The 23824-nt window shown below is 40.5% G+C and overlaps 2 protein-coding genes across 2 annotated transcripts; one reads left to right on the top strand and one right to left on the bottom strand.

The window, feature by feature from the left end:
• Positions 1-361: 361 nt before the first annotated feature.
• On the top strand, positions 362-12921 carry emc1 (ER membrane protein complex subunit 1). The gene is made up of 22 exons (XM_054608549.1): positions 362-481; positions 2785-2912; positions 3013-3078; positions 3229-3322; positions 3411-3539; positions 3965-4091; positions 4267-4410; positions 4587-4754; positions 5027-5098; positions 5195-5293; positions 5452-5548; positions 6208-6324; positions 6954-7153; positions 7339-7488; positions 7812-7973; positions 8063-8182; positions 8568-8705; positions 10342-10515; positions 10740-10950; positions 11048-11132; positions 11211-11340; positions 12028-12921. The coding sequence occupies exons 1-22, from the start codon at positions 390-392 to the stop codon at positions 12205-12207; spliced, it is 2883 nt and encodes a 960-aa protein (XP_054464524.1). The 5' UTR covers positions 362-389; the 3' UTR covers positions 12208-12921.
• Positions 12922-13153: 232 nt separating this feature from the next.
• On the bottom strand, positions 13154-23191 carry LOC129099347 (ERBB receptor feedback inhibitor 1). The gene is made up of 4 exons (XM_054608550.1): positions 23067-23191; positions 17307-17459; positions 16489-16566; positions 13154-15272 (listed from the first exon to the last, which is right to left on the bottom strand). Exons 2-4 carry the CDS (start codon positions 17317-17319, stop codon positions 14284-14286), a joined length of 1080 nt encoding a protein of 359 aa, XP_054464525.1. The 5' UTR covers positions 17320-17459; positions 23067-23191; the 3' UTR covers positions 13154-14283.
• Positions 23192-23824: the final 633 nt, after the last annotated feature.

Here is a 23824-nt window from a genome sequence, read left to right as displayed (position 1 = left end):
ACAGGCAGTCTGGACTCATCTAGAGAAGGGTAACTCAGGGTTTTCCTGTTAATCTTTGGGGATAAGCTTTGCTAACAACATATTTGTTTGTGTTCAATCTTTACACACATTACTTTGTTGGCATCACCCACCTTAACCTTGTGTGCTCATGGGTTTCTGCACAATGACCGTGAGCCCACCACAGTTCATTACAGTCTGGTCTGTGACACTGTCAAACATGTTAAACATGTTAAACATGTTCAACATGTCAAACATGACCTCTCACATGTCGGTGGTGACGTGCCGTCTGTCCTCCGCCCGGCAGGGGGCAGCACCGCGCCGCCACTACAAGGAGGCCGAGGACTTCCGGGGACTTCCGGGTCCTGCTTCCTCTGAAGAACAGCGCTGCGATGGACGAGCTGCTCCTGCTGGCGATGAGCTGCCTCCTGCTGTGGAGCTCCGTGGAGGCTGTGTTTGAGGACCAAGTCGGGAAGTTTGACTGGTGAGCGGAAGCTGAAGGACAGTCACTGATACACGGCATGTGAGGGCCATGCTCCACTGTGCTCAGCTGATGCTAATGCTAAGGCTAAGGCTAACACCTGCAGTATCTCTAGTGTCACACTAAATGTGACTGAACCAAAGGTCTAGTATCTCTAGTGTCACACTAAATGTGACTGAACCAAAGGTCTAGTATCTCTAGTGTCACACTAAATGTGACTGAACCAAAGGTCTAGTATCTCTAGTGTCACACTAAATGTGACTGAACCAAAAATCTCTAGTGTCACATGGAACCAAAGGTCTAGTATCTCTAGTGTCACACTAAATGTGATGGAACCAAAGGTCTAGTATCTCTAGTGTCACACTAAATGTGACTGAACCAAAGGTCTAGTATCTCTAGTGTCACACTAAATGTGATGGAACCAAAGGTCTAGTATCTCTACCAAAGGTCTAGTATCTCTAGTGTCACACTAAATGTGATGAACCAAAGGTCTAAAGTGTCTAAATGTGTAGGTCTAGTATCTCTAGTGTCACACTAAATGTGATGGAACCAAAGGTCTAGTATCTCTAGTGTCACACTAAATGTGAGGTCTAGAACCTAAATGTGACTGAACCAAAGGTCTAGTATCTCTAGTGTCACACTAAATGTGATGGAACCAAAGGTCTAGTATCTCTAGTGTCACACTAAATGTGACTGAACCAAAGGTCTAGTATCTCTAGTGTCACACTAAATGTGACTGAACCAAAGGTCTAGTATCTCTAGTGTCACACTAAATGTGACTGAACCAAAGGTCTAGTATCTCTAGTGTCACACTAAATGTGATGGAACCAAAGGTCTAGTATCTCTAGTGTCACACTAAATGTGATGGAACCAAAGGTCTAGTATCTCTAGTGTCACACTAAATGTGATGGAACCAAAGGTCTAGTATCTCTAGTGTCACACTAAATGTGACTGAACCAAAGGTCTAGTATCTCTAGTGTCACACTAAATGTGACTGAACCAAAGGTCTAGTATCTCTAGTGTCACACTAAATGTGATGGAACCAAAGGTCTAGTATCTCTAGTGTCACACTAAATGTGATGGAACCAAAAGTGTCTAAATGTATCTCTAGTGTCACACTAAATGTGACTGAACCAAAGGTCTAGTATCTCTAGTGTCACACTAAATGTGATGGAACCAAAGGTCTAGTATCTCTAGTGTCACACTAAATGTGATGGAACCAAAGGTCTAGTATCTCTAGTGTCACACTAAATGTGATGAACCAAAGGTCTAGTATCTCTAGTGTCACACTAAATGTGATGGAACCAAAGGTCTAGTATCTCTAGTGTCACACTAAATGTGATGGAACCAAAGGTCTAGTATCTCTAGTGTCACACTAAATGTGATGGAACCAAAGGTAGTATCTCTAGTGTCACACTAAATGATCTAGTGTCAGTGTCACTAAATGTGATGGAACCAAAGGTCTAGTATCTCTAGTGTCACACTAAATGTGATGGAACCAAAGGTCTAGTATCTCTAGTGTCACACTAAATGTGACTGAACCAAAGGTCTAGTATCTCTAGTGTCACACTAAATGTGATGGAACCAAAGGTCTAGTATCTCTAGTGTCACACTAAATGTGATGGAACCAAAGGTCTAGTATCTCTAGTGTCACACTAAATGTGATGGAACCAAAGTCTAGTCTAGTATCTCTAGTGTCACACTAAATGTGATGGAACCAAAGGTCTAGTATCTCTAGTGTCACACTAAATGTGACTGAACCAAAGGTCTAGTATCTCTAGTGTCACACTAAATGTGACTGAACCAAAGGTCTAGTATCTCTAGTGTCACACTAAATGTGACTGAACCAAAGGTCTAGTATCTCTAGTGTCACACTAAATGTGATGGAACCAAAGGTCTAGTATCTCTAGTGTCACACTAAATGTGATGGAACCAAAGGTCTAGTATCTCTAGTGTCACACTAAATGTGACTGAACCAAAGGTCTAGTATCTCTAGTGTCACACTAAATGTGATGGAACCAAAGGTCTAGTATCTCTAGTGTCACACTAAATGTGACTGAACCAAAGGTCTAGTATCTCTAGTGTCACACTAAATGTGATGGAACCAAAGGTCTAGTATCTCTAGTGTCACACTAAATGTGATGGAACCAAAGGTCTAGTATCTCTAGTGTCACACTAAATGTTTATAACTCTGTGGCTGATCCCTGCGGAGGTTGCTTTACCAATCAGCAGTATTATCATCAGCTATACTTATATTCTAGGTTGTGTGCTTTTTGACGGGTTGTTTTATCTTTTGTGATTCACAGGAGGCAGCAATATGTTGGCAAGGTTCGCTTTTCCCACTTCGACGCACATGTGCAGTCATCCAAAAAGGTGCTTGTGGCAACAGAGAACAATGTTTTTGCTTCACTCAATACCAGGACTGGAGAACTCTGTGAGTATTCTGTAGTAAGACCCAGTAAAGAAAGACAATTTATTTCCCAGTTGACATACTTTCTGTTTCTATGTTGGTATTTATTTACTGTCTGTTACAGTCTGGCGACATGTGGATATGACTGGGCCAGAGGGAAACATTGACGCTCTTCTGCACCATGGACAAGGTGATTAGGACTTTGCAGTTGAGCTTACAGAGTTTTAATTCACCTATTGTCTTATAATACATTTGTTCTTTGTACTAAAAGTTTTGCTAGAGTTTTCACCTTCTCCCATATTGAAAGCAGATGGCTCATAAAACTGTTCATGTCTCCTAGATGCGGTGTTGGTGGTTGGTAATGGCCGCCTTCTGCGCTCCTGGGACATAAATGTTGGTGGTTTGAACTGGGAGATTGTGCTGGACTCTGGCAGGTGATTACCTCCTTAATGGACTGTTGTTTAGTTAAGAATTGTCTTTATTTTTAACAGATCTTAACTGGTTTTTTTTACACATTTTTAGTTTCCAGTCTGCATGTTTAGTTGGACAGCAAGACATCGTGAAACATGTGGCTGTTTTGAAGAAAACTGTCATCTCTCTCCATTACCTTTCCAATGGTCATCAGAAATGGGTAGAGAATCTACCAGAAAGGCAAGTGAATGTGTTTTTATGTTATTGGGTCAACATTTAAATCACATTTTTGTCTATAAACTGTCTTTGTGAACAAAACGTCTCCCCTGAAATTCAAAATCCTTTTGAGACATGTTTAAAGAGATTTAAAAAATATTCTGTTTTTGGAATAATAATTCGTTTTACTCAAAATGGTACATAGGGTTGTGAAAATGTTGGATCAAAAGTAAAGTATGAATCTCAAAGAAAAGATTATAAAATTGTATCCATACATTTAGGTCCAACTCGTAGATTTGGAAAAATCAAGTCAAACATGAATAAATAGATGTTTATGGTAGTATTAGAGCAGCACAAGTGTCTGATGTGTAAAGGCCTAAGCATTTATATTCATGAACAAGATTGGCATTATTAGCACTGTATAACTTTTGGTCTTTTCATCTCAACAGTGAAACAGTGGATTACCAGGCTGTTTATTCTGGTGGAAATGGTGAAGTGTATGCACTGGGAGTCGTTCCTCATTCCCACATTGCAATTGTTACTTACAGTTTGGAGGATGGAGAGATAATCAAGCAGGTAAACCCGGTTTAGTATTAGCACTATATAACTGTTGTAGACTATAAGGAAACACTTAAAGGTCAAATTTAAAGCAAACGGTTTTGAATACATCAAGTAAAGTTGTAGCATTGCAATATATTCATTTAATTCCACAATTTTTAATTATTTAATTCTTTGCTTATGTTGTCCTCAGACCTCAGTGGAAGCTCCATGGCTGTCCAACATACAGGCCAGCTGTGCAGTGATCGGCCAGGGGATCCTGACATGTGTGGACTCGGCAGCTGTATCTCTGTACGACTTGCACGAGCAGTCACAGATGACCCAGATCCCCCTGCAGGTACCCATCCGAATGAAACCAAAGACTTTGTTTTATAAAATGACCATGTTTGTCCTGTTCTCTGCATTCGTCTACCTACACCTTGGAGCTTTCCCTCTTTATACCTACCTTGTTTTTTTCGGTGTGAATGCATTTACCATTTATTTCACAGTACGCTACTATTTCTCTTCTTCCAGTCTCTGGGACTTGAAGTCACCCCCGGCTTCCAACCAGTACTGGTGTCCACCCAGCCCAACCCAGCTCGCCCGCCGCTGTCAGAATTCTTTCTCCAGCTTGGGCCAGAACACCACCTGCTTCTCCAGCTCAACAATGGCCAGATAGTTACACTGAGAGACTTCAAGCCTGTACGTAACTGTTTCACTACCACTCTCCAATGCAAGATATTCTATATCCTGATATTGCAATTCTTGTACTGGGAGTCATGCTGGATAAAAGCTTTAGTTCAATATCTAAAATATACATGTGACTTTGCTGCTGGAATATCTAGTAATTGTTGAGTAACTTCTTCTTTATTATTTAAAAGGGGTTAATCTTGGTGTGGGTTACTGAGATATTACAGTTGTTATAATAAAAAGCAGCATAAAATAATAGTTGACTCATTTATCTTGATTCATAGGCCATGCTGGTATCATTTGCTACACCCGGAGAGAAGACTGTTGCTGCTGTAATGTCGCCCAAGAATCAAACCGTGAGTTAATGTGAAATCATAGACTCCCATTTTTTTTATTTAAGATAAGAAGCATTTCTTATGATTCATATGATAAACCTGTTTTCTGCCCTATAGGCTTGCAGTCTTAACCTCTTTAGTGCAGAATCTGGACGCAGACTTCTAGACACAACACTGATTTTTAATCTGGATCCTAATGTTGGGAAACCAGAGAAGGTGCGTCTAAATTTCTTCCCAGTGATTTTACAGCCTGTTTGATATCTGGCTGGTCAAGTCAGCAAGGCTTCTTCAATTTACTTTACCCACAGTTTAATATTATTAAACACGCAGTGTTTTCTTTTAATGATATAACACCGTTTTATTCTGTCTTCCAGCTGCACGTACAAGCATTCCTCAAGAAGGACGACTCTGTTGGCTACAGGGTGATGGTGCAGACAGAAGACCACACACTCTCGTTCATACAACAGCCAGGTATGGATGAAAAAACAGGACGCTTTGTTAGTGTGGGAAAAACTGCTTTGTCGATCTGTTATCTGAGGTATTTCCATGCACTGCTTTCTTCAACGTGTGTTTTTTGATTTACCACTGAGGGGCACCAAAGTCCAAAACATTTCAAATTCCTTCTCATAGTTTAAAATAAGCAAACTTGTTTTTTCAGGATTTTTATCTGGCCTACAAAAATGCACTACTTGACCTTTTGCTTTTCATAATGCATGATATTTTTATACAGTTGTTTGCAGGTGCTGGGTTGTAGGGAATCACATGGTATTTATAGCCAACAGGTGAAATCCCCTGAAACTTTTGAGTTATGTGAAGTCGTTCTCTCATTATGTTTACTGTTGAGATCCAGTTCTTCTTTCCAAAGTGAAAAAGAGACTTGAGAGTCATGCTTTGCCTCATGATAACATTTAGGTAAATTCTGCTTCTTAATCATCAGACCACTATGAAACACAAACAGGCTCTCGGTTTTCATAATGTAAACACAATCTGGTCCTTTCCACAAGCACGAGGGGGAAAAAAAGTGTTTCATGTTGTAATCCACGGAAAGTGTCAACACTAACTGCAGACTGTCACAGGGTGTGTAAAGTGGAATGAATGATTACAGAACAATAATGAGTGGTGTTTTCCAGGGCGTGTAATGTGGACCAGAGAGGAGGCCCTCTCAGATGTGGTGACAATGGAAATGGTGGATCTGCCTCTCACAGGAACGCAGGCAGAGCTGGAGGGAGAGTTTGGCAAAAAGGCTGGTAAATGTCAAACCAGAATCCCTTCATGTTTTTTCCTACTTATTTACCAGCATTAAGGACTAATCTCTGTTGTGGATTGATAATCTGTGTTTTATCCATGACGCTCAGCTGTGCAACTCCTAATCTTGGGGGTCATTTATCAAGCTTGCTTGGTTCATTTCGGGATTTTCCCACGAATATAAAACTAATGATTAAGTCCACTGTATTGTTGCTTTTACTTTAACCCCTACTTCAACTGCTCTCCACCTGCATTTAATCATCAAAGTTGTAGTTTTGTTCTATTTGATGTTGCAATAGGCTTGGTTGCCTGCTGGAAACGGATGTCTTGGGTGTTTCCACTTGGTTGCATTTGCTTCACTTTCTTTTGTCTTTTTCCCGTTTTTTTTATTGCTTCGCTTGGATTCAGCCATTCAAGGTAACATACCTCTCTGCTTCTCTTAAATAAAACTTTATTAATGTGTGTTTAGGATCTCCTGTTGTTGACTGAAAATCCTTTGCTATAATCATGTTATTGTTGTGAGGGTTCGCCTGTGCTTTGCCCGCATAACAACTGCACAATGTCCAAGTTGTGATTCTCAATCCACAAAAATTCATTAAGCAGCATCTGTGTGCTGTCTGTATTTGTCTAGACGGCCTGTTGTCCATGGTGCTGAAGAGGCTCTCCTCTCAGCTCATCTTGCTGCAGGCCTGGATCGCCCACCTCTGGAAGCTGTTCTACGACGCACGGAAGCCTCGCAGTCAAGTCAAGAATGACGTGACCATTGAGAACCTCTCCAGAGACGAGTTCAACCTGCAAAAGATGATGGTTATGGTTACAGCATGTGGGAAGGTACGAGACTAGAGCTTACCCTCTCATGGAGGTTTATGTAAGGTAGGGTTTCAGGAGAGATGAGCTGCGCTGCACATTTGGGGATAGACCAGTTTCAGACCGAAGTGAAATTAAACACTAATTAAGAGACTCCATCAGGCCTCGAAGAAACTCTAACTTTTCCACTTTGCTTTTTTTCTGTCAAGCTCTTTGGTATCGACAGCAAGACCGGCACTATTTTATGGAGGCACTACCTGGACAACATCCCATCTAATGCCGCTTTCAAACTAATGGTGCAACGGACCACCGCACACTTCCCTCATCCGCCACAGTGCACGCTGCTCATCAAAGACAAGGTATCTGATAACAAGAGCTCTTTGCTTGAATATGTTCAGTGTGGGAGTCAATTTTATTATCTTGTGGGTCTCACAAACATAAATTAAGCAAATTACTTAGCTGGGAAATCAAAAGATTATTGCTGCATTTTTGGTTTGGCTCGCATAGGGTGAGGGACTTTAAGAGAAGGAACTTGACATTTCTATTGAGCATGCCTGATACACAGGAAAAGCAGAATGCTGTTTTTCTCCTGCAGTAACATGCGCTTGAAAGGACAAACATAACTGCTACATTTGTTCTATTCTTTTTTTTTTTTTTTTTTTTTGTTCTATTTTCTCATAAGGATACCGGCCTGGCCACACTCCATGTATTTAATCCCATCTTTGGAAAGAAGAGTCACGTCACCCCGCCTGCTCTGTCTCAGCCGATACTTCAGTCGCTCATGCTGCCTGTCATGGACCAGGATTATGCTAAGGTCTTACTTTTGGTGGATGACCAGTACAAGGTCAGTGGCAAACTCGGATGAACATTCAGCATGAACTAATAGAGATACAGACACTTGTAAACTTGTATGCATCTTTTATTTTTCCACAGGTGTCTGCTTTTCCCTCTACAAAGAATGTACTTCAGCAGCTCCAGGAGATGGCCTCATCCATATTCTTTTATCTTGTTGACTCCAGCCAGGGAAGACTTTCTGGCTACAGGCTACGAACGGCAAGTGAAACTTGCACATCAGGCTCAAGAGTTTTGAACAAGTTTTAGAAAAGACTAGCCACCACCAGTCTCTACCTTTGGTTGCCATAGGTGACAACAATAGTTTCCATATTTCTTAAATTGCACAGATAATTTTAGTATATATTTCAGTATTGGAAAAGTGATCAAGAATGCTTAGTATATTTTTTCACAACAAATACCTAGAATATAGACCAGGTATAGTATATTTGACTGAGAGTCAATGTTGCACTACACAAGCAAATGGACATAATATTAATAATAATGCTTCAAATGTTCTGTGGATAAACGTTATAGCCAGAGTTCTTGATCTTGCAGTGAGCCACCATGAAATGATGCTTAACTCTGAATGTTTTTGTGCGCTCAGGACTTGTCTACTGAGTTGATCTGGGAGATCGTCATGCCAACCGAGGTACAGAGGATTGTCTCCGTCAAAGGGAAAAGGCCCAATGAGCATGTGCATTCCCAGGGCAGAGTAATGGGAGATCGTAGTGTCCTCTATAAGGTATGATAACTTCCCTTTAGTTACACTGTGGTTTGGAAGGAGTGTTATTTCTCATTGGTGCAGGACTTGGTCACTGTTGTCTCGACTTCTCATCGTACCACTTCATTCTTAAAGACAGAGTCACTCCTCGTATTCTGATGTAGGCTGAAAAGTTTCCAAGAAATACTGAACCTCATGTCACTGTTTCCCCAGTGAATCATATCCTCTCTTCACCACTGACTGAATAAGATCAAACCCTGTTTTCTTCTACTAGGGCTCTTACACTAGAAGCAATAGAGCAAGAGACAACTCCAAAGCTCTGCCATGGTTTCTGTAGATTGCATTGTTCATTACATCCCAGAATGCACAAGTGTGTAACAAAGACACTGGTGTCTTTCCTACACTTAGAGCTTTATCTGTGGTGTGGGATAAAAAAACTCCATGTTTTAGGCCCTGCTGTTCGTGGGGCCAATATATGTTGTTAACATTTTGTCCATGATCTTTTCAGCCAATCTGTAATGGCAAAATGATACCTCCTTATCAAACATCAACCAACCAATTTCATAGTTTGTCATTTATTGTGTTCTGTTTATTTGTAAATTAATTGTTCAAATAAGATAAAATAAGATAATCCTTTATTAGTCCTGCAGCGGGGAACATTTGCAGGATGACGGCAGCAGAGAGGATTGTGGGAACAAGAGACATAGTAAAAAACAAGTATTATAAATAAGCAGATAAGTCATAACACAGTAAAGAATATTAAATAGATCCACAATAACTAAAATATTATATAAACAGACAGAATAATTTTAGTATCATACAGTAGATTGCACAGTTTTTTTATATTGCACAGATTTATATAGATGATTTTTAGTGATGTGTGGTCTGCTGGGAGCAGAGCTGGTTGTGCAGCCTGACAGCAGCAGGAAGGAAGGACCTGCAGTACCTCTCCTTCACCACCGGGGGTGAAGCAGCCGGTGGCTGAAGGAGCTGCACAGAGCTGCCAGGGTGTCCTGCATGGGGTGGGGGATGTTGTCCAGAGATGATAGCTTGGCCATCATCCTCCTGTCTCCCACTACTTCCACCGTATCCAGTGGACACCCCAGCACACCGCTGGCCTTCTGAACCAGTTAGTTAAGTCTCTTCCTGTCGGCTGCTGAGATGCTGCTGCTCCAGCAGACCACTGCATAAAAGATGGCTGATGACACCACAGAGTCAAAAAAGGTCCTCAGGAGTGCTCCCTGCACTCCAAAGGACCTCAGTCTCCTCAGCAGCAAATGTATTTTCTAAATGAAGACGGACAACATTACACCACATCATTGAGGTTGTTTGTATTTACCATGTTTGGAAAGACGTGGCTGAAAAAACCTGTGTTAACTTGTTTTCTATCTTTAAGGTCAATGTTTCCTAACTGTAGTTGGCTACACACATTTTAAATGGCTAAAAAACCAATCAAATTGATTGTCTTGTTTATATAGCAACTCAGTGAAACAGCTGGATTCATTATATTTCCCATGTGTAGTCTGCTATATCTCAAATATTATGCATTTGCCATATTGCAGAAAATTGTTTTTTAAATCAGTGATGTTATGGAAAATAACGATTTTTATTATCCTTGATCAAGATAACGGATTGTGTTTTGTCTAATTGCTCACAGTACCTAAACCCAAATCTCCTGGCGGTGGTGACTGAGAGCACAGACTTGCATCCGGAGCGAAGCTTCATTGGGATGCTCCTGATTGATGGCGTGACGGGTCGCATCATCTATGAGGCTGTTCAGAGGAAGACCAAAGGACCAGTGCATGTTGTGCACTCTGAAAACTGGGTGGTGGTGAGTAATATTTACCGCTAAAGTCACTCTTTTGGATAAAAATGAAAAATATTTTGTTTTGCTTTGTTGTTCTTTGCTTGGTTACAGTCAGAATGTGGTGTTTGCTCACTGCAGCTGTACAAAAAATGACTAAGCACCCACAATGTAATTGACCACATTAGTAGGCAAATGTTGAAGGGGAGCAGTGACCTAAATGTGTCCTCTGCCTCTGTTTGACTCCGCAGTACGAGTACTGGAGCACCAAATCTCGCAGGAATGAGTTCTCTGTAATTGAACTGTATGAAGGGATGGAGCTCTACAACAGCACTGTGTTCAGCTCACTGGATCGGCCACATGCTCCTCAGGTGCTTCAGCAGTCTTACATTTTCCCCTCATCCATCTCTACCATGGAGGCCACACTGACGGAGAAGGGCATCACCAGCCGCCATTTGCTCAGTAAGTTTAAGCCACTGTTTTGGGACTAAATCACATTCTTTCCAACCTTGTTCGCCCCGTTGCTTTAAAAGAACTCTTTTGCTGTTCTTCATCACAGTCGGCTTGCCATCTGGAGGGATTTTGTCATTACCCAAGATGTTCCTTGACCCTCGGAGGCCAGAAATAATATCGGAGCAAAGCCGGTGTGTCTTCCAGTCAAGTTTCGTTTGAAACATTTATTTTTTCTGTGTCCCTGTCTAATGTGTTCACTTGATCTCCAGGGAAGAGAACCTGATACCGTACGCACCAGAGCTGCTGATCCGCACAGAGTGGTTCATCAACTACAATCAGACTGTATCAAGAGTGCGGGGGATTTACACTGCCCCGTCTGGACTGGAGTCAACCTGCCTGGTGAGTCTGCCATGAAAATACAGACAAATATATGACAATTATTTGTGTTCTTAGAAAATGTTTTGACAGATTGATGTTGTGAAAAAACCTTTTTGTGGAACTACCATTGTGTTCAAATTGACATTCCTAAGTTTTAATTTGTGGTGTTTATCTTCTAAAATATTTATTAACTTATTGTTAGTATATTGGCCATTCCAAAGTCATACAATAAACAACCATTGGCATGTAGGGTAACTTTAGGATAGTTTATTATTCTTCCTAAGAATAATATATCTTATGTATTTATTATTAGTTTAGAACACAATCACAAGACATGTAGCAGAATATATTTAGTCTTTTCTACTTGTAGCTTGTATATTTGTATCTGTATATTGTCACTTATAATGTTTCTGGTTTGATACCTGCGTAGGGACTAGAGATGTAAATTAGCATTGTCATGTTTACATCTTGTGTTTTATCCTGATGTTCATTAACCTGCTCTGTCCCTATCAAATGAATAAATAGATGCATCCAGAGCAGAGATTTCTTTTTGACACAATACTAAGTAGTGGTCTAAAAAAACTCTTGAGATAGCCATTACATTTTAAATCCTCTCCAAAACATAGTCAATACATTGTTTTCTCCCCTTCAGGTGAAGTGAAATGTACAGTCAATATGACAATGTTTTTTTGTTTTTTTTCCATAAAGGTGGTGGCATATGGTCTTGACATCTACCAGACCCGAGTCTACCCCTCAAAGCAGTTTGACGTACTGAAGGACGACTACGACTACATGCTGATCAGTAGCGTTCTCTTTGCACTTTTCTTTGCCACCATGATCAGCAAACGCCTGGCAGAAGTCAAACTGCTCAACCGGGCCTGGCGGTAGAGCAAGAGTCTAAATCCCACCTCTTCAGCTTGGAGACTGCACGAAGGACCTCAGCCCGAGGAGATGAGACGGCTGAGGCAGTGCCTGTAGAAGAACACAGGCCAAATTCAATAAGGCCCATAATGAACTGCAGAGGTGAATGGAGGGTTTAGTAGAAGTTTTTATCTGTTTATTTTTAACTTATTTTGCAAGCACAAGAAATAATTTCATGGTAGAATAACTGGTTTTTTTTTTGTGTCATGTTGATTAAATGTTTAACTCATAACTAATTAGAAATGAATAATAAGAAATTTAATAAATTGTGGAGTTTGGAAATTCCCACACATGTGAACATTAGATACTTAAGCAATGTTAGTTTTTTCCAAGATTACGTTTGTGACATTTCTGCTTCATTAGACTAATCTAATGGAGAGTGATAGTATATGTGGAGGTCAGAAAAAGAGAGACGGTAGACATGCAACATGCGTGAGTAAGACTTGATACTTAAATCCTGCCCAATCACCATGATACCCAAATGAACTGAACTCGAAGCAGATAGAGCAGAATGGACAATAGAGTTATTTGTGCTTTCCTGATGACTCCCACAAAAAAGGAACAGTCACTCTTTTTACCATCACATGCTTGACTTTCTTTGATCCTGCAGCTCAAACCTGTGTGAGCAGTGTTGATCCACTGTTGCCTTCTGTTGATGCTCCATTAAAATTTGTCACAGAACTCCAGTTTAAGTTTTTTTTCTGTTTTTCCAAGTTGTATACAAAAATGTATTCTTGGTTATGACCAGAAATATTAATATGGTCAAAAACTGGCAAAACAGACCAAATGAGAATAAAAACATCTTTCCATTGGTACATATCATTGTTCTGATGGGGGAAAAAGACATTGAGCCAAAGATCATAGAATGAATAAGTTATTTTATTTCTATAAATAGATTAAAAAAACAATTTTACAACAATTTACTTTTGACATGAACAACATTATGAACTTCTAAACAGAATCTTCATGAGAACTTCCAACCTCTTGATGTAACGAGGGTTGTAGACCGGGTACTGCATCTCTACAGTGTAAACGTAACACGACTTCCATGCCCACACACACACACACACACACAAATAAAGAATCATTAAAGGCCCAATCTGTACGTTTTTGAACATATATTGTTTGAGATAAAAGCACAAACATAATAAAAACAATTCATCATAACGATTAAAAGTTTGTGATTTGAGCACAATTTAAAATGAAAGCTTCTTTTACTGTGCATACAAACACTACTGATAAAAAAAAAAGTAAAGAGTTGTTGACTTGTGTACTTCATATTTATAAAAAAAAAAAGACCTGTCAATCATTTTGAGGGTGGCTGCAGGTTTCAAATAAATTCAACTTTGAGCACATGAGCATAGAATGTGATGCAAGAGTCAATGCTTATGTCATATTTTGCAAAAGTCATTAGCACTGAAATAGAAACAGAAGTTAAGAGATTTATCAGGGGAAGTGTTTGTTTCACTGTAGTTCAAATCATGTTTCGGTTGTGTTGTGTCGTGTTAATATTGGCCACATTGTTAAATTTAACAAATCTTAATGTGAGAATGATTCAGCAAAACATTAAATCTATCAATCAATCAATCAATCAATCAATCATACTTAAGATTTCAAGCAGCATTGTCATTAAAAGAAACGCACATGGAATGAGCCGTTTGGTACAAGCCCAGCTTGCACGTACAGTAATTATTTGCTCTCCTGTAAGAAATATAGTATTAGTGATATGCACATATGGCTGTCAGACTTAAAAGTGAATGAGTGATGAGACATGTTCACTGTGTGAAATCTGAACATTCTGAGTAAACCCAAATGAAAAACCTTTATGTAAATATTCTCATGTGTTAGTGAAAATACTGGAATGTTATCATTTTTTCATGTTGCTAAAAATACTGAGCGGTAAGATGTTAAAAACAGATCAAACCTCACAGAGTTGTGTTGAAATACGTCATACGTCATGGAAAATAACAATGTAGCATGTAGATGTTTTCACATGGTTCTGATGTCCTTCACAGTCTCACACAGTGACATAAGTGAGGCTTTCTATCTGTTCTGCCAGACACCGCTGCTTCCCATCCGGGCTGGTTCACTCAGGAGTCTCTCTCGTCTGTCTGAGTACACCGGTCGGCCCGGCGGCAGGAGGATGTAGTGTGTAGCGCTGGCCTTTCTGCCGTCCTTCAAAATGGGAACAATGCAGGGAGAAAACTGAGCTGCAGGTGGCACCCTTTCGCTCTGCTGTCTCTGTGATGCCTTACTCACATAATTTGGGTTAGCAGCAAAACTCTGTGTGGCAGGCATCACTCCGTTGATATAAATCGGAAGGCTTTTGGGGCTCGGGGTACGTGGTGGGCAGGGTGGGACTAAGGGGACCCTTGGAGGGATTTTGGGAGGCTTGTCTTCCTCGTTGGCGCTCGCAGTCTTTGAGAGAGCAGGTGGCTTTGGTGGGATGGGGATACGAGGAGGGATTAGTGGTTTGTCAGTGGGACCAGTTGAGGTGCTGCTGTGGAGAGGCTGGGAAGTAAGGCCTGAACAGGGAAACCGGAGTCTGTGTTGGTCCGGCTGTTTGCTAGACAAAGTATCCCCGACCGCTGACACCACAGGCTGGTGGTCTTCTCTCTGGGCAGCTAGTGTCCAAAACCCACTTCCCCTACAGGTCGGTCTGTCCTCTCTGCTTGGCCACGAGAAAGCCATGGAGCCGGTCCCAGCACCACCAGACCGCCACCAGCTCTCCTGGTAAGCGTAATTCACTTTGCCAGAGTCTGTGTTCATGCCCCTGCACATGGCCTTTGGACAGCTTTTGGGCAAAAGTCGCCGTCGGTCACTGGTAAAAAACTCCACCTCACTGTCGGCGGCCTCATCAGACATGAGCTCCTCAGGGTCCGGCAGAGGCGGCAGCGGTTTGGCTTCTCTCTGGTGGCCCCCAAACACTGTCCGTCTCTGGGAAGAAGGGACCACCTGGTCGCCCTCGTGAGGCCGTAGCATGTTATCAGACACTAGGCGGTGGAAAGGAGACTGGGAGAGGGAGATGTTGCCTGGGAAAAGGGAAAGACCATCAGGTATTAAACGACTGTCTTTATGAAATCCTAAATTGAAGTGTACACTGAGAAATAGTTGCTTTGCTATAGAAGGTTTTGCTATCACTGTTGTTTCGTTCACTGCAGGAACAATTCTCAGAGGAGGAAACATGGAACACGACTTTTAACTAGAGTGCAGCGATGGTGTGGGAGGGAGAACATACCAGGGGGAGTGGGCTGCCCACTCTACTTAGAAAAAAAACCTCCTGTTTTGCTGAAGGTATCGTTCCGGAAACGGGAGTAAAAACATGTTGAAAACAACCGCTTAACCTATCACCCTCCTCGTCAAACATCAGCCACAACACCCTGATTAACCCAGGAATCGTCATTATCTGCCGCGCAGGCCACAATCTTAACGGCGCTTCCCGTAACCTTCTCTGTGGAAACATCCGTCATGCCCCAGACTGCAGGAACAGCTGGTGACCAGGGAGCAATCGCTTCCCCTCCTCCTCCACCCTGTTCTCTGCTCCCTCTGCTACACAGCTCAGTCCAGTGATGACAAACTCACCCAGACCCTGCCAACGCGCTGTTTATTAGTCAAACAGGGTTTAAACCCTGGTTTATTAGTCAAACAGGGTTTAAACCCTGGTTTGTTAGTCAAACAGGGTTTAAACCCTGGTTTGTTAGTCAAACAGGGTTTAAACCCTGGTTTGTCCAGCCGAGACGGACTTCAGAATCTAGATTTATACTGTATAAATAAACTAATCAATTCTGTCAATGTTGATAATGTGTGATTTAGTACAGCAAAACTTCTAAAGCACTATTGTTTCACAACAATTCAAAAAGATAAAAAAAAGATAAAGACATGTTACATGTTCAAAAATATCTTTGTTTTTGATAAAGTCAAAAATATCAGTTGCTATAAAATGTTATCAGTGTTTTGTTTTGTTTATTTTAAATCTATTCTAATCTTTCACATGTAACTGATAAAAATGTTTACTGTGTGTTTTTTAAGGTATAACATTTTATTCTAATGTAGCTCACCCCGATCTAAAACAGGTTATAGTAACAATTTATTTTTAATTATCAATCATTACAGATTAATATTATTATTACAATATTCATAGTACATTTGAAGTGTCACATGCTTAGTTGTCAATGTGTAGTTTTCTTTGTAGAAAAATAATTGTATTATAATTTACATGTACAAAATAGTGATATGTGAAAGACTCACAGTTGAGCTCCTCGGCCATTTGCTGCTGTTGAAGCTCCGTCAGGTTTTGTTCCATGTCAACATTTAGACCAAAACACTCTGCAACAAAAGAGAGGTTGAGAAGTCGGCACAGAGCTGTGCATGTGTGTAAATCATTCCTACACATAACCTGTCATGAGTAAGTCATTATGTTTGTGTAATAACAAGCATGACATATGCTTAAACAGAACATGTGTTCTGCTCTCCTGCATGTCTTTACATCATGGAACAGCATTGCAGGTTGTGTCTTTTCTGAACCATTTTCTTCTGTGTGTAAAACATCTATTGTTTATCTGTCAGTGTCAGTCTTATTGTATCCAGAGTGAGGACTCAAACATCAGAGGACATTATGTGTATTACAGATTGTAAAGGTACATTTGTGATTCGGGGCAATTTAAACTAAATTGCCGTTATCAAAGAATATGATGGATTCAGATGACAGACACATGAGGATTTACTCTGGGGATAAGTGAATGCAAAAGGGAATGTTTATTGTTACATGTATTATTTCTTAAATATTTGTTTTTGGATGCTGACGTGAAGCACTAGACTCATTTCTGTTCGTTATTTTTATTTCTGTTACACATAAAACATGATAAAATAAAACAAATACTTAAAGAAAATATGTTGTTTTGTGCCAAGTATTTCATATAAATAGTGCCAGAATTATACTCTTGATATTACTTATTAAAATTTTAAAAAGAGATTGTATTTTCACACTAATAATATATATTAACTAATAACAATTGATCCTAGTTTACATTGGGTTTGAAATCAGTATCAGAGTGGTGTTTGCGTACCTGTCCAGGTCATGTTGTTCCCAGTAGTTATTCTGACTCCCAGCCATTTTGTGGCAGAAATTGTGTTCTAAAAAAGCATGGAGGTGTGTTTGGTATCTGAACAGAAGTCAGCTCCATCAAACCCATCACGGCTTCATTCTATCCAGCAGAAAGCTGTTGGACAAAAACCAGAACACTGAGTATTAGTAGATTCACCTGGCTATTTCTCCTGAGTAACTTGTATATTCACATCTAGGTCAGAATAAGGCCTTAAACACAAAAAACATGAACAAATCTTCCATATTTGGCTTTTGCATTACACTCCTATTATTTTTGCTCTGGTCACACCTTCGTCAGTGTGAAAAGGCTATAAACGGCATATAAACAGTGCACATCTGAGCTGCACGCACTCATCCTACCAGGCAGGTCAAAGGTAAGGACAGATATTCTATAACAAACACTTATAGGCTAGAAACACAAAAACACTGATAATATTATCAATACAGCAAGACTATCATACACACCTATATTATACACATTATATTATACCTGCTACTCTGTTCACACATGACTCACTCTGAAAAAGAGCGGCCTCCAGGGAAACTAAATACATATAGTAAATAAAAACTTACATTCCTGAAACCCTGCATGGTTTCTAGTGAGCCTTTAAGAAATAACCATCACAACAAAAGCCCAGTCAATGACTTCAGTCTGCGCTGGCAGCTGCCATGTGTATCTCCTTGTGGTTCCAGCTTAAAGCCATTTGTTTGATGAGCAGGCTATTGCACAACCTCTGGGTCAGATGTGGGAGGGCAGCAGTGCTCCTCGCCCTCCTTCCTCTCTGTGACCATGAAACCCTGCAGTATCCGCCCTTACAACAGGGCCTAATTGTGCAGCATTCCTGGGATACTGCATGACGAACTCCACCACTAAGACACACGTATCATATGAGGTATTGCCTTAAATATGTCACTATTTCCAGAGTAATGAAAACAAGTTATGTTTAGTTTTGTATTAAATTGAAAAAAGCTAATGAGTAAAAGAATGACATGTCACAAACACCCACTGACCCCTTTTAGGTTAAGATGATCACATGTATTCTGGGTCAGGTTATGGTCATTCATAGAGATGCACTGATATGGAATTTCAGGGCTGATAATGATATCAATAATTATTAAATGATAGATTATAGTATTATTATTAATTTATCTTTGAATTATAATTATCGAAAATAGATAAATGATCTGTTTGTTGTGAAAGATATACGCAGTCCCCATCCAGAACCGGGTTTTAAGTGTCCCTGGTCTCCACATCATCATATGTTCTTATCAGCTGAACTTCCTTCATTTTGCATCCCTCGTGATCCTGCTTTTATGTGACAGGAGACACATAAGACTGGCCTCCTTGGCTTTACTCACAAGCTGGAGGGTGAAATATTTTGTTAAACAGACCAACTGACCACTGGAGTGGTTTAACACTGAGTGATGCCCCTGTGTCAGCAGCCCTCCACCCAACAAGCAAAGTATTCATGTCCTCACAGCTTCCAGCAGGGATGCTGCTCACAACTCTGTGGCCCTTCATCAGTTGACACATACAGTTACATAATTTAAACTCTGCATTTAACCCACCATAAGCATAAGGGTTTGTGGGTTGTTGTGAAGCGCCTGTCGGGTAACAGAAGTTCGGACTGGGCCAGTTGATGAAGCCCGAATTCCTGCTCCAACTCTTTGACTTATTCCACATTAACCTACTGGAGTCTGAAGTTTGAAGAAAACACTGGAAACAGGCAGGCAGAGTTCAATGCTATAGAGTTTGTTCTTTAAGCAAAGAAATAAACCTGAGTTGGCTCCGGAGGCGAACTCTTTTGCTTTGTCCTCAACATGGTCTTATATAGTGTCAGAGCTCTTTGATCTGCAGGTGCACTGGGCTAGCTATCTTTTTTAATTGGTTTGGAAAGTCCCTGAGCGAATGTTGTCATTTCATAAAGGCTGAAGTTTGTACTGCTAGTAGTCATTCTCACAGGCTGAAGTTCTGTTAGGCCTTATCTTTTTCTCCTTCCTGTCGTCATTTTGGAAAGCTGAACTGTGTGTGTCTGTGTTCACCCAGCTCACTCTTCCCTGCATGTCGTATGCTGACGTGTGTGTGTGTGTGTGTGTGTGTGTGTGTGTGTGTGTGTGTGTGTGTGTGTGTGTGTGTGTGTGTGTGTGTGTGTATGTGTTTTCAACAGCTCTTAGTCTTTTACTAAATAAAACAGGTTATATCTTATACCATGCAAATCACTCTATATTCTCACCCATTTCAGTATGCAGATGCCCTATATATATATATATATATATATATATATATATATATTTTCAAACATTTAGATAATCGGTAGTGATAGTCTAATATGATTAAATCAAACTCCAACACGCCTTGGGTTCAGTAAAGTACAAACATGTAAAATAGCTCTGGGTAACTTTGATTTGACAGTAAAATACTGTTCCAATTACTATTGTTCAAACTTTGCCTCATCAAGTATTCATACAATATTAATTACGTAAATCCAACTGCTTCAAAGTCATAAATAATAAAAGGATTCATAGACACAGAATCACCTACAGTAAGGGGTACATTTTAACACTGCAAGGAAAATACACTATAAATGTAGATTCCTGCCTACAGAATGGAACCATGCAGCAATTCTCCTGCAAACCACTAATTAATAACCTCCCTTCTCCCTCCTACTCGCTGAAAGGGCAACTCAAGGTCTCAATCTTACTATCACACTGCAATCTTCCTCTTCAAAGTCCTGCTCTGTTTCATGTTGCTAACGGGCCTACAGTCGATGTGGGAAGCGGACAATGCAGAGCATGCATAATGCAACACGAAACTCACCACAAACAAAACAGTGACCCATGCGTCCATTTCAATATTTATGTCATCCTTAAAACAACCGACTGTGGCGTCATTTCCGCCAGTGATCCTCGGAGATGGAAGACGCTGAACAATTATGAATTCTACCGGCGAGTACTCAGTGTCCATGAATGGAGCCACTCTCAGGCATGAATGGGGCTTTGTGTCACTTTGTTGCGCAGTGAAGCAAGCCTGAAAATACAAGGGAACTCTCCCATGAGGTTGGGACTGAAGATACGCCATGGAGACAAGCTGACATGGCCAAGGTATGAGCCTGAGCCACAAACTGTGCGTACTGGCACTGCTGAAAGGAGAAGCCAGAGGCTGAAAACGATCTGTTTATGTCATGCAGGAGCCTTGATGTGTTGTCCTTGGCTGTCTCCACCTCACTTTCTTTTTCAGGCAATAGTCCGTTCACTGACCGGACCTTTACAGATCATTTCATTACAGTGCTGGTATAAATGATATATGCTTTACATCACCTGATTTATAAGGTAAACTCACAGCTTAGATGCCTTTATTGTTAATGTTTCCACCACAACATTAGCGGGACACAATACAAACAAAAAAAGCCCTAACATGTGACTCAAATGTCTCAACACCAGTTTTTGCAGCCTAGATGGAAATTTATTTAACCAAATAATGGGTCGGATGTTAGAGGCCTCTGTTGTGGGGCCATGCCTGATGGGTATAGTTGATTTAACCATTCATGTCCCCTGATAATGACAATTCATTGCAAACAGCAGGATGTGATGAAAGTGGCATGTGGGGGGAAATGTACAGTTTGAGGTTGAACAAAACATAGAAAATAAATGCAGATTTAGTTTTATAACTAACCTATTTATAAAAAAGAATGTAATATCTTTGAATTTGTATAGTTTATATTTTTTAAGAAGTTTGTTAGGATATGAATAATATTTTGTTCGAGGCCGTTTCCATTGTGATGTTCTCTTTTGTTCGTAGCCTGCAGGTAGGGAATGAAACTTTTTCAATTTGTGAATTATTATTATTATTATTGAGTGACAGCTGTACACTGTCACTTGGACAGGTAAACTATTTAGAGCTATCCAAAATTGTATTTCCTCAATTTATATCGAGCTTTCAAATGAGATAACTGCACCATGATGATAAAAACATTTAAAAATGCAACAATTAAAAACATAAATTCGATAGTGCTAACATTGTTCAGCATTTGCCTAAATGGATACTTTATTTAAATTTAGAGTAGTCTAACTAACTAGGCTTTGTAACTGATCACAATATATATTCTGTAGTTCTTTTATATGGAGCAATATGTAGATACTTATGTGCTACATTCAGCAATAGATACGTATAGTTACAGCACACAGATACAGAACAAGTAAATAGAAGTAGACTAGAAAGATGGATGGATTTACAGACAGACACAGACAGACAGACAGACAGACAGACAGACAGACAGATAGATAGATAGATAGATAGATAGATAGATAGATAGATAGATAGATAGATAGATAGATAGATAGATGGATGGATGGATGGATGGATGGATGGATGGATGGATGGATGGATGGATGGATGGATGGATAGATAGATAGATAGATAGATAGATGGATGGATGGATGGATGGATGGATGGATGGATGGATGGATGGATGGATGGATGGATGGATGGATGGATGGATGGATAGATAGATAGATAGATAGATAGATAGATAGATAGATAGATAGATAGATAGATGGATAGATATTTAAAACAATTGAAATGTGTTATCAGTAGAATTAAAGTGTAATAAACATATTCGTATCAAATTGGACTAAACTCCTCTCACTCCACCATGTTTCCAGTGACTTCAGCGCCCACTAGCGGCGGACCCTGGTGCGCCGAGCTGTCCAAGACTCACCCATCCCCAGATGGGACTTCATCAGACGGACCCATGGGCTCCATGGAGCAACAACAGACGCTCCGGTAACTCTCACCAATCTCTTCACATGTAGCGTTAAGTTCATTTAAAGCCCAGTTAGAGTCCAGTTAAAGCCCAGTTAGAGTCCAGTTAAAGCCCATTTACATTACATTAGAGTCATTTAGCAGAGGCTTTTCTCCAAAGCGACTTACAGTCAGTAGTATGTTACATATCATTCACCCATTCACACACTGATGACAGGCTACCATCAAGGTGCCACCATCAGACTCTAACTAACATTCATCATCAGTCCACACCGATGGCCTTCAGGAGCAACTTGGGGTTAAGTGTCTTGCCCAAGGACACATCGAACCACCGACCCTCTGATTGGAGAACTACCTTACTCTCCACTACGCCACAGCCGCCCCAGTTAGAGTCCATTTAAAGCCCATCTAAAGCCCAGTTAGAGTCAATTTAAAGTCCAGTTAGAGTCCAGTTAAATCCCAGTTAGAGTCCAGTTAAAGCCCAGTTAGAGTTCATTTAAACCCCAGTTAGAGTTCATTTAAAGCCCATTTAAAGCCCAGTTAGAGTCAATTTAAAGTCCAGTTAGAGTCCAGTTAGAGTCCAGTTAAACCCCAGTTAGAGTTCATTTAAACCCCAGTTAGAGTTCATTTAAAGCCCAGTTAGAGTTCATTTAAAGCCCATTTAAAGCCCAGTTAGAGTCCATTTAAATCCCAGTTAGAGCCCAGTTAGAGTTCATTTAAAGCCCATTTAAAGCCCAGTTAGAGTTCATTTAAATCCCAGTTAGAGCCCAGTTAGAGCCCAGTTAGAGTCCATTTAAATCCCAGTTAGAGCCCAGTTAGAGTTCATTTAAATCCCAGTTAGAGCCCAGTTAGAGCCCAGTTAGAGCCCAGTTAGAGTTCATTTAAATCCCAGTTAAAGCCCAGTTAGAGCCCAGTTAGAGCCCAGTTAGTCCTATGAAGCAGTATCTTTACTGGTCTTACCGTTCAGGCGCTATCGGTGTTATTCCATCACGTGCAGCCGCGTCGGTCGACCTGTTCCCGGTCAGTTAGTCTAGTAGGAGTCGGTCTCTGTGTCAGAACTGAAGCATGTGCAACATCCCTCCTCCTCCTCCTCATCCCTCCTCCTCCTCCTCCTCCTCCTCCTCGGGTGGAGGTTGGACTCTCAGCGTGACGCTGTTTCCACATGTCCTTATCCATCCCTGCAGCACCCTGCGGTCCTGTGACTCCTCCCAACCCGCATAGAAAGATTAAAAAACAAACATTAGGAAAAACTAAGGAGGAAAAGTAGTTTCTGGCTCATACACCAGCAGAGGTGGGAGAGAGCTAGTGTGTGTGAAATGCACATTAAGATACTTGAATATTAACATTAATTCAACTCATTTCATTTCTTTGGTTTACTTAGTATTTACTTAAACAGACAACTGCAGTCTAGTTTGCAGATTTAGATTTAATATACAAAAGCCATTATAGTTTGTGGCTTTGATACATTATTCTTGTTTAAACTACAAAGCAGTACAAAACGTCCTAATCAGCTATATTCTAACCAGTTGCACCATTAACATGCTGCTTGTACATTAAGACATCACCAATAACCAGACAATAACACTTATACATACTATTTATGTCATTTAACTTACATCCAGGATTTTGACCAGAGATGGATTACAGGATCTCAGTACGTCCTCCACCACAGTTAACCAATGAAGTAGTCAGCCGGGTGGGTTTTCAGTTCAATATAT

Source organism: Anoplopoma fimbria, chromosome 12 (assembly GCF_027596085.1).
Source record: "Anoplopoma fimbria isolate UVic2021 breed Golden Eagle Sablefish chromosome 12, Afim_UVic_2022, whole genome shotgun sequence".
NCBI classification, from domain to species: Eukaryota; Metazoa; Chordata; class Actinopteri; order Perciformes; family Anoplopomatidae; genus Anoplopoma; species Anoplopoma fimbria.
Note: the sequence above shows the minus strand (reverse complement) of the source record. Positions and strands in the feature narration are given on the sequence as shown.

Coding starts and splice junctions, on each gene's coding strand:
- emc1 (XM_054608549.1), top strand. CDS start 390: ATGGACGAGCTGCTCCTGCTGGCGATGAGCTGCCTCCTGCTGTGGAGC. Junction 3,540..3,964: donor GTAGAGAATCTACCAGAAAG/GCAAGTGAATGT, acceptor TCATCTCAACAG/TGAAACAGTGGATTACCAGG. Junction 6,325..6,953: donor AGAGTTTGGCAAAAAGGCTG/GTAAATGTCAAA, acceptor GTATTTGTCTAG/ACGGCCTGTTGTCCATGGTG.
- LOC129099347 (XM_054608550.1), bottom strand. Junction 15,273..16,488: donor AATGGCCGAGGAGCTCAACT/GTGAGTCTTTCA, acceptor CCCTTTTCCCAG/GCAACATCTCCCTCTCCCAG.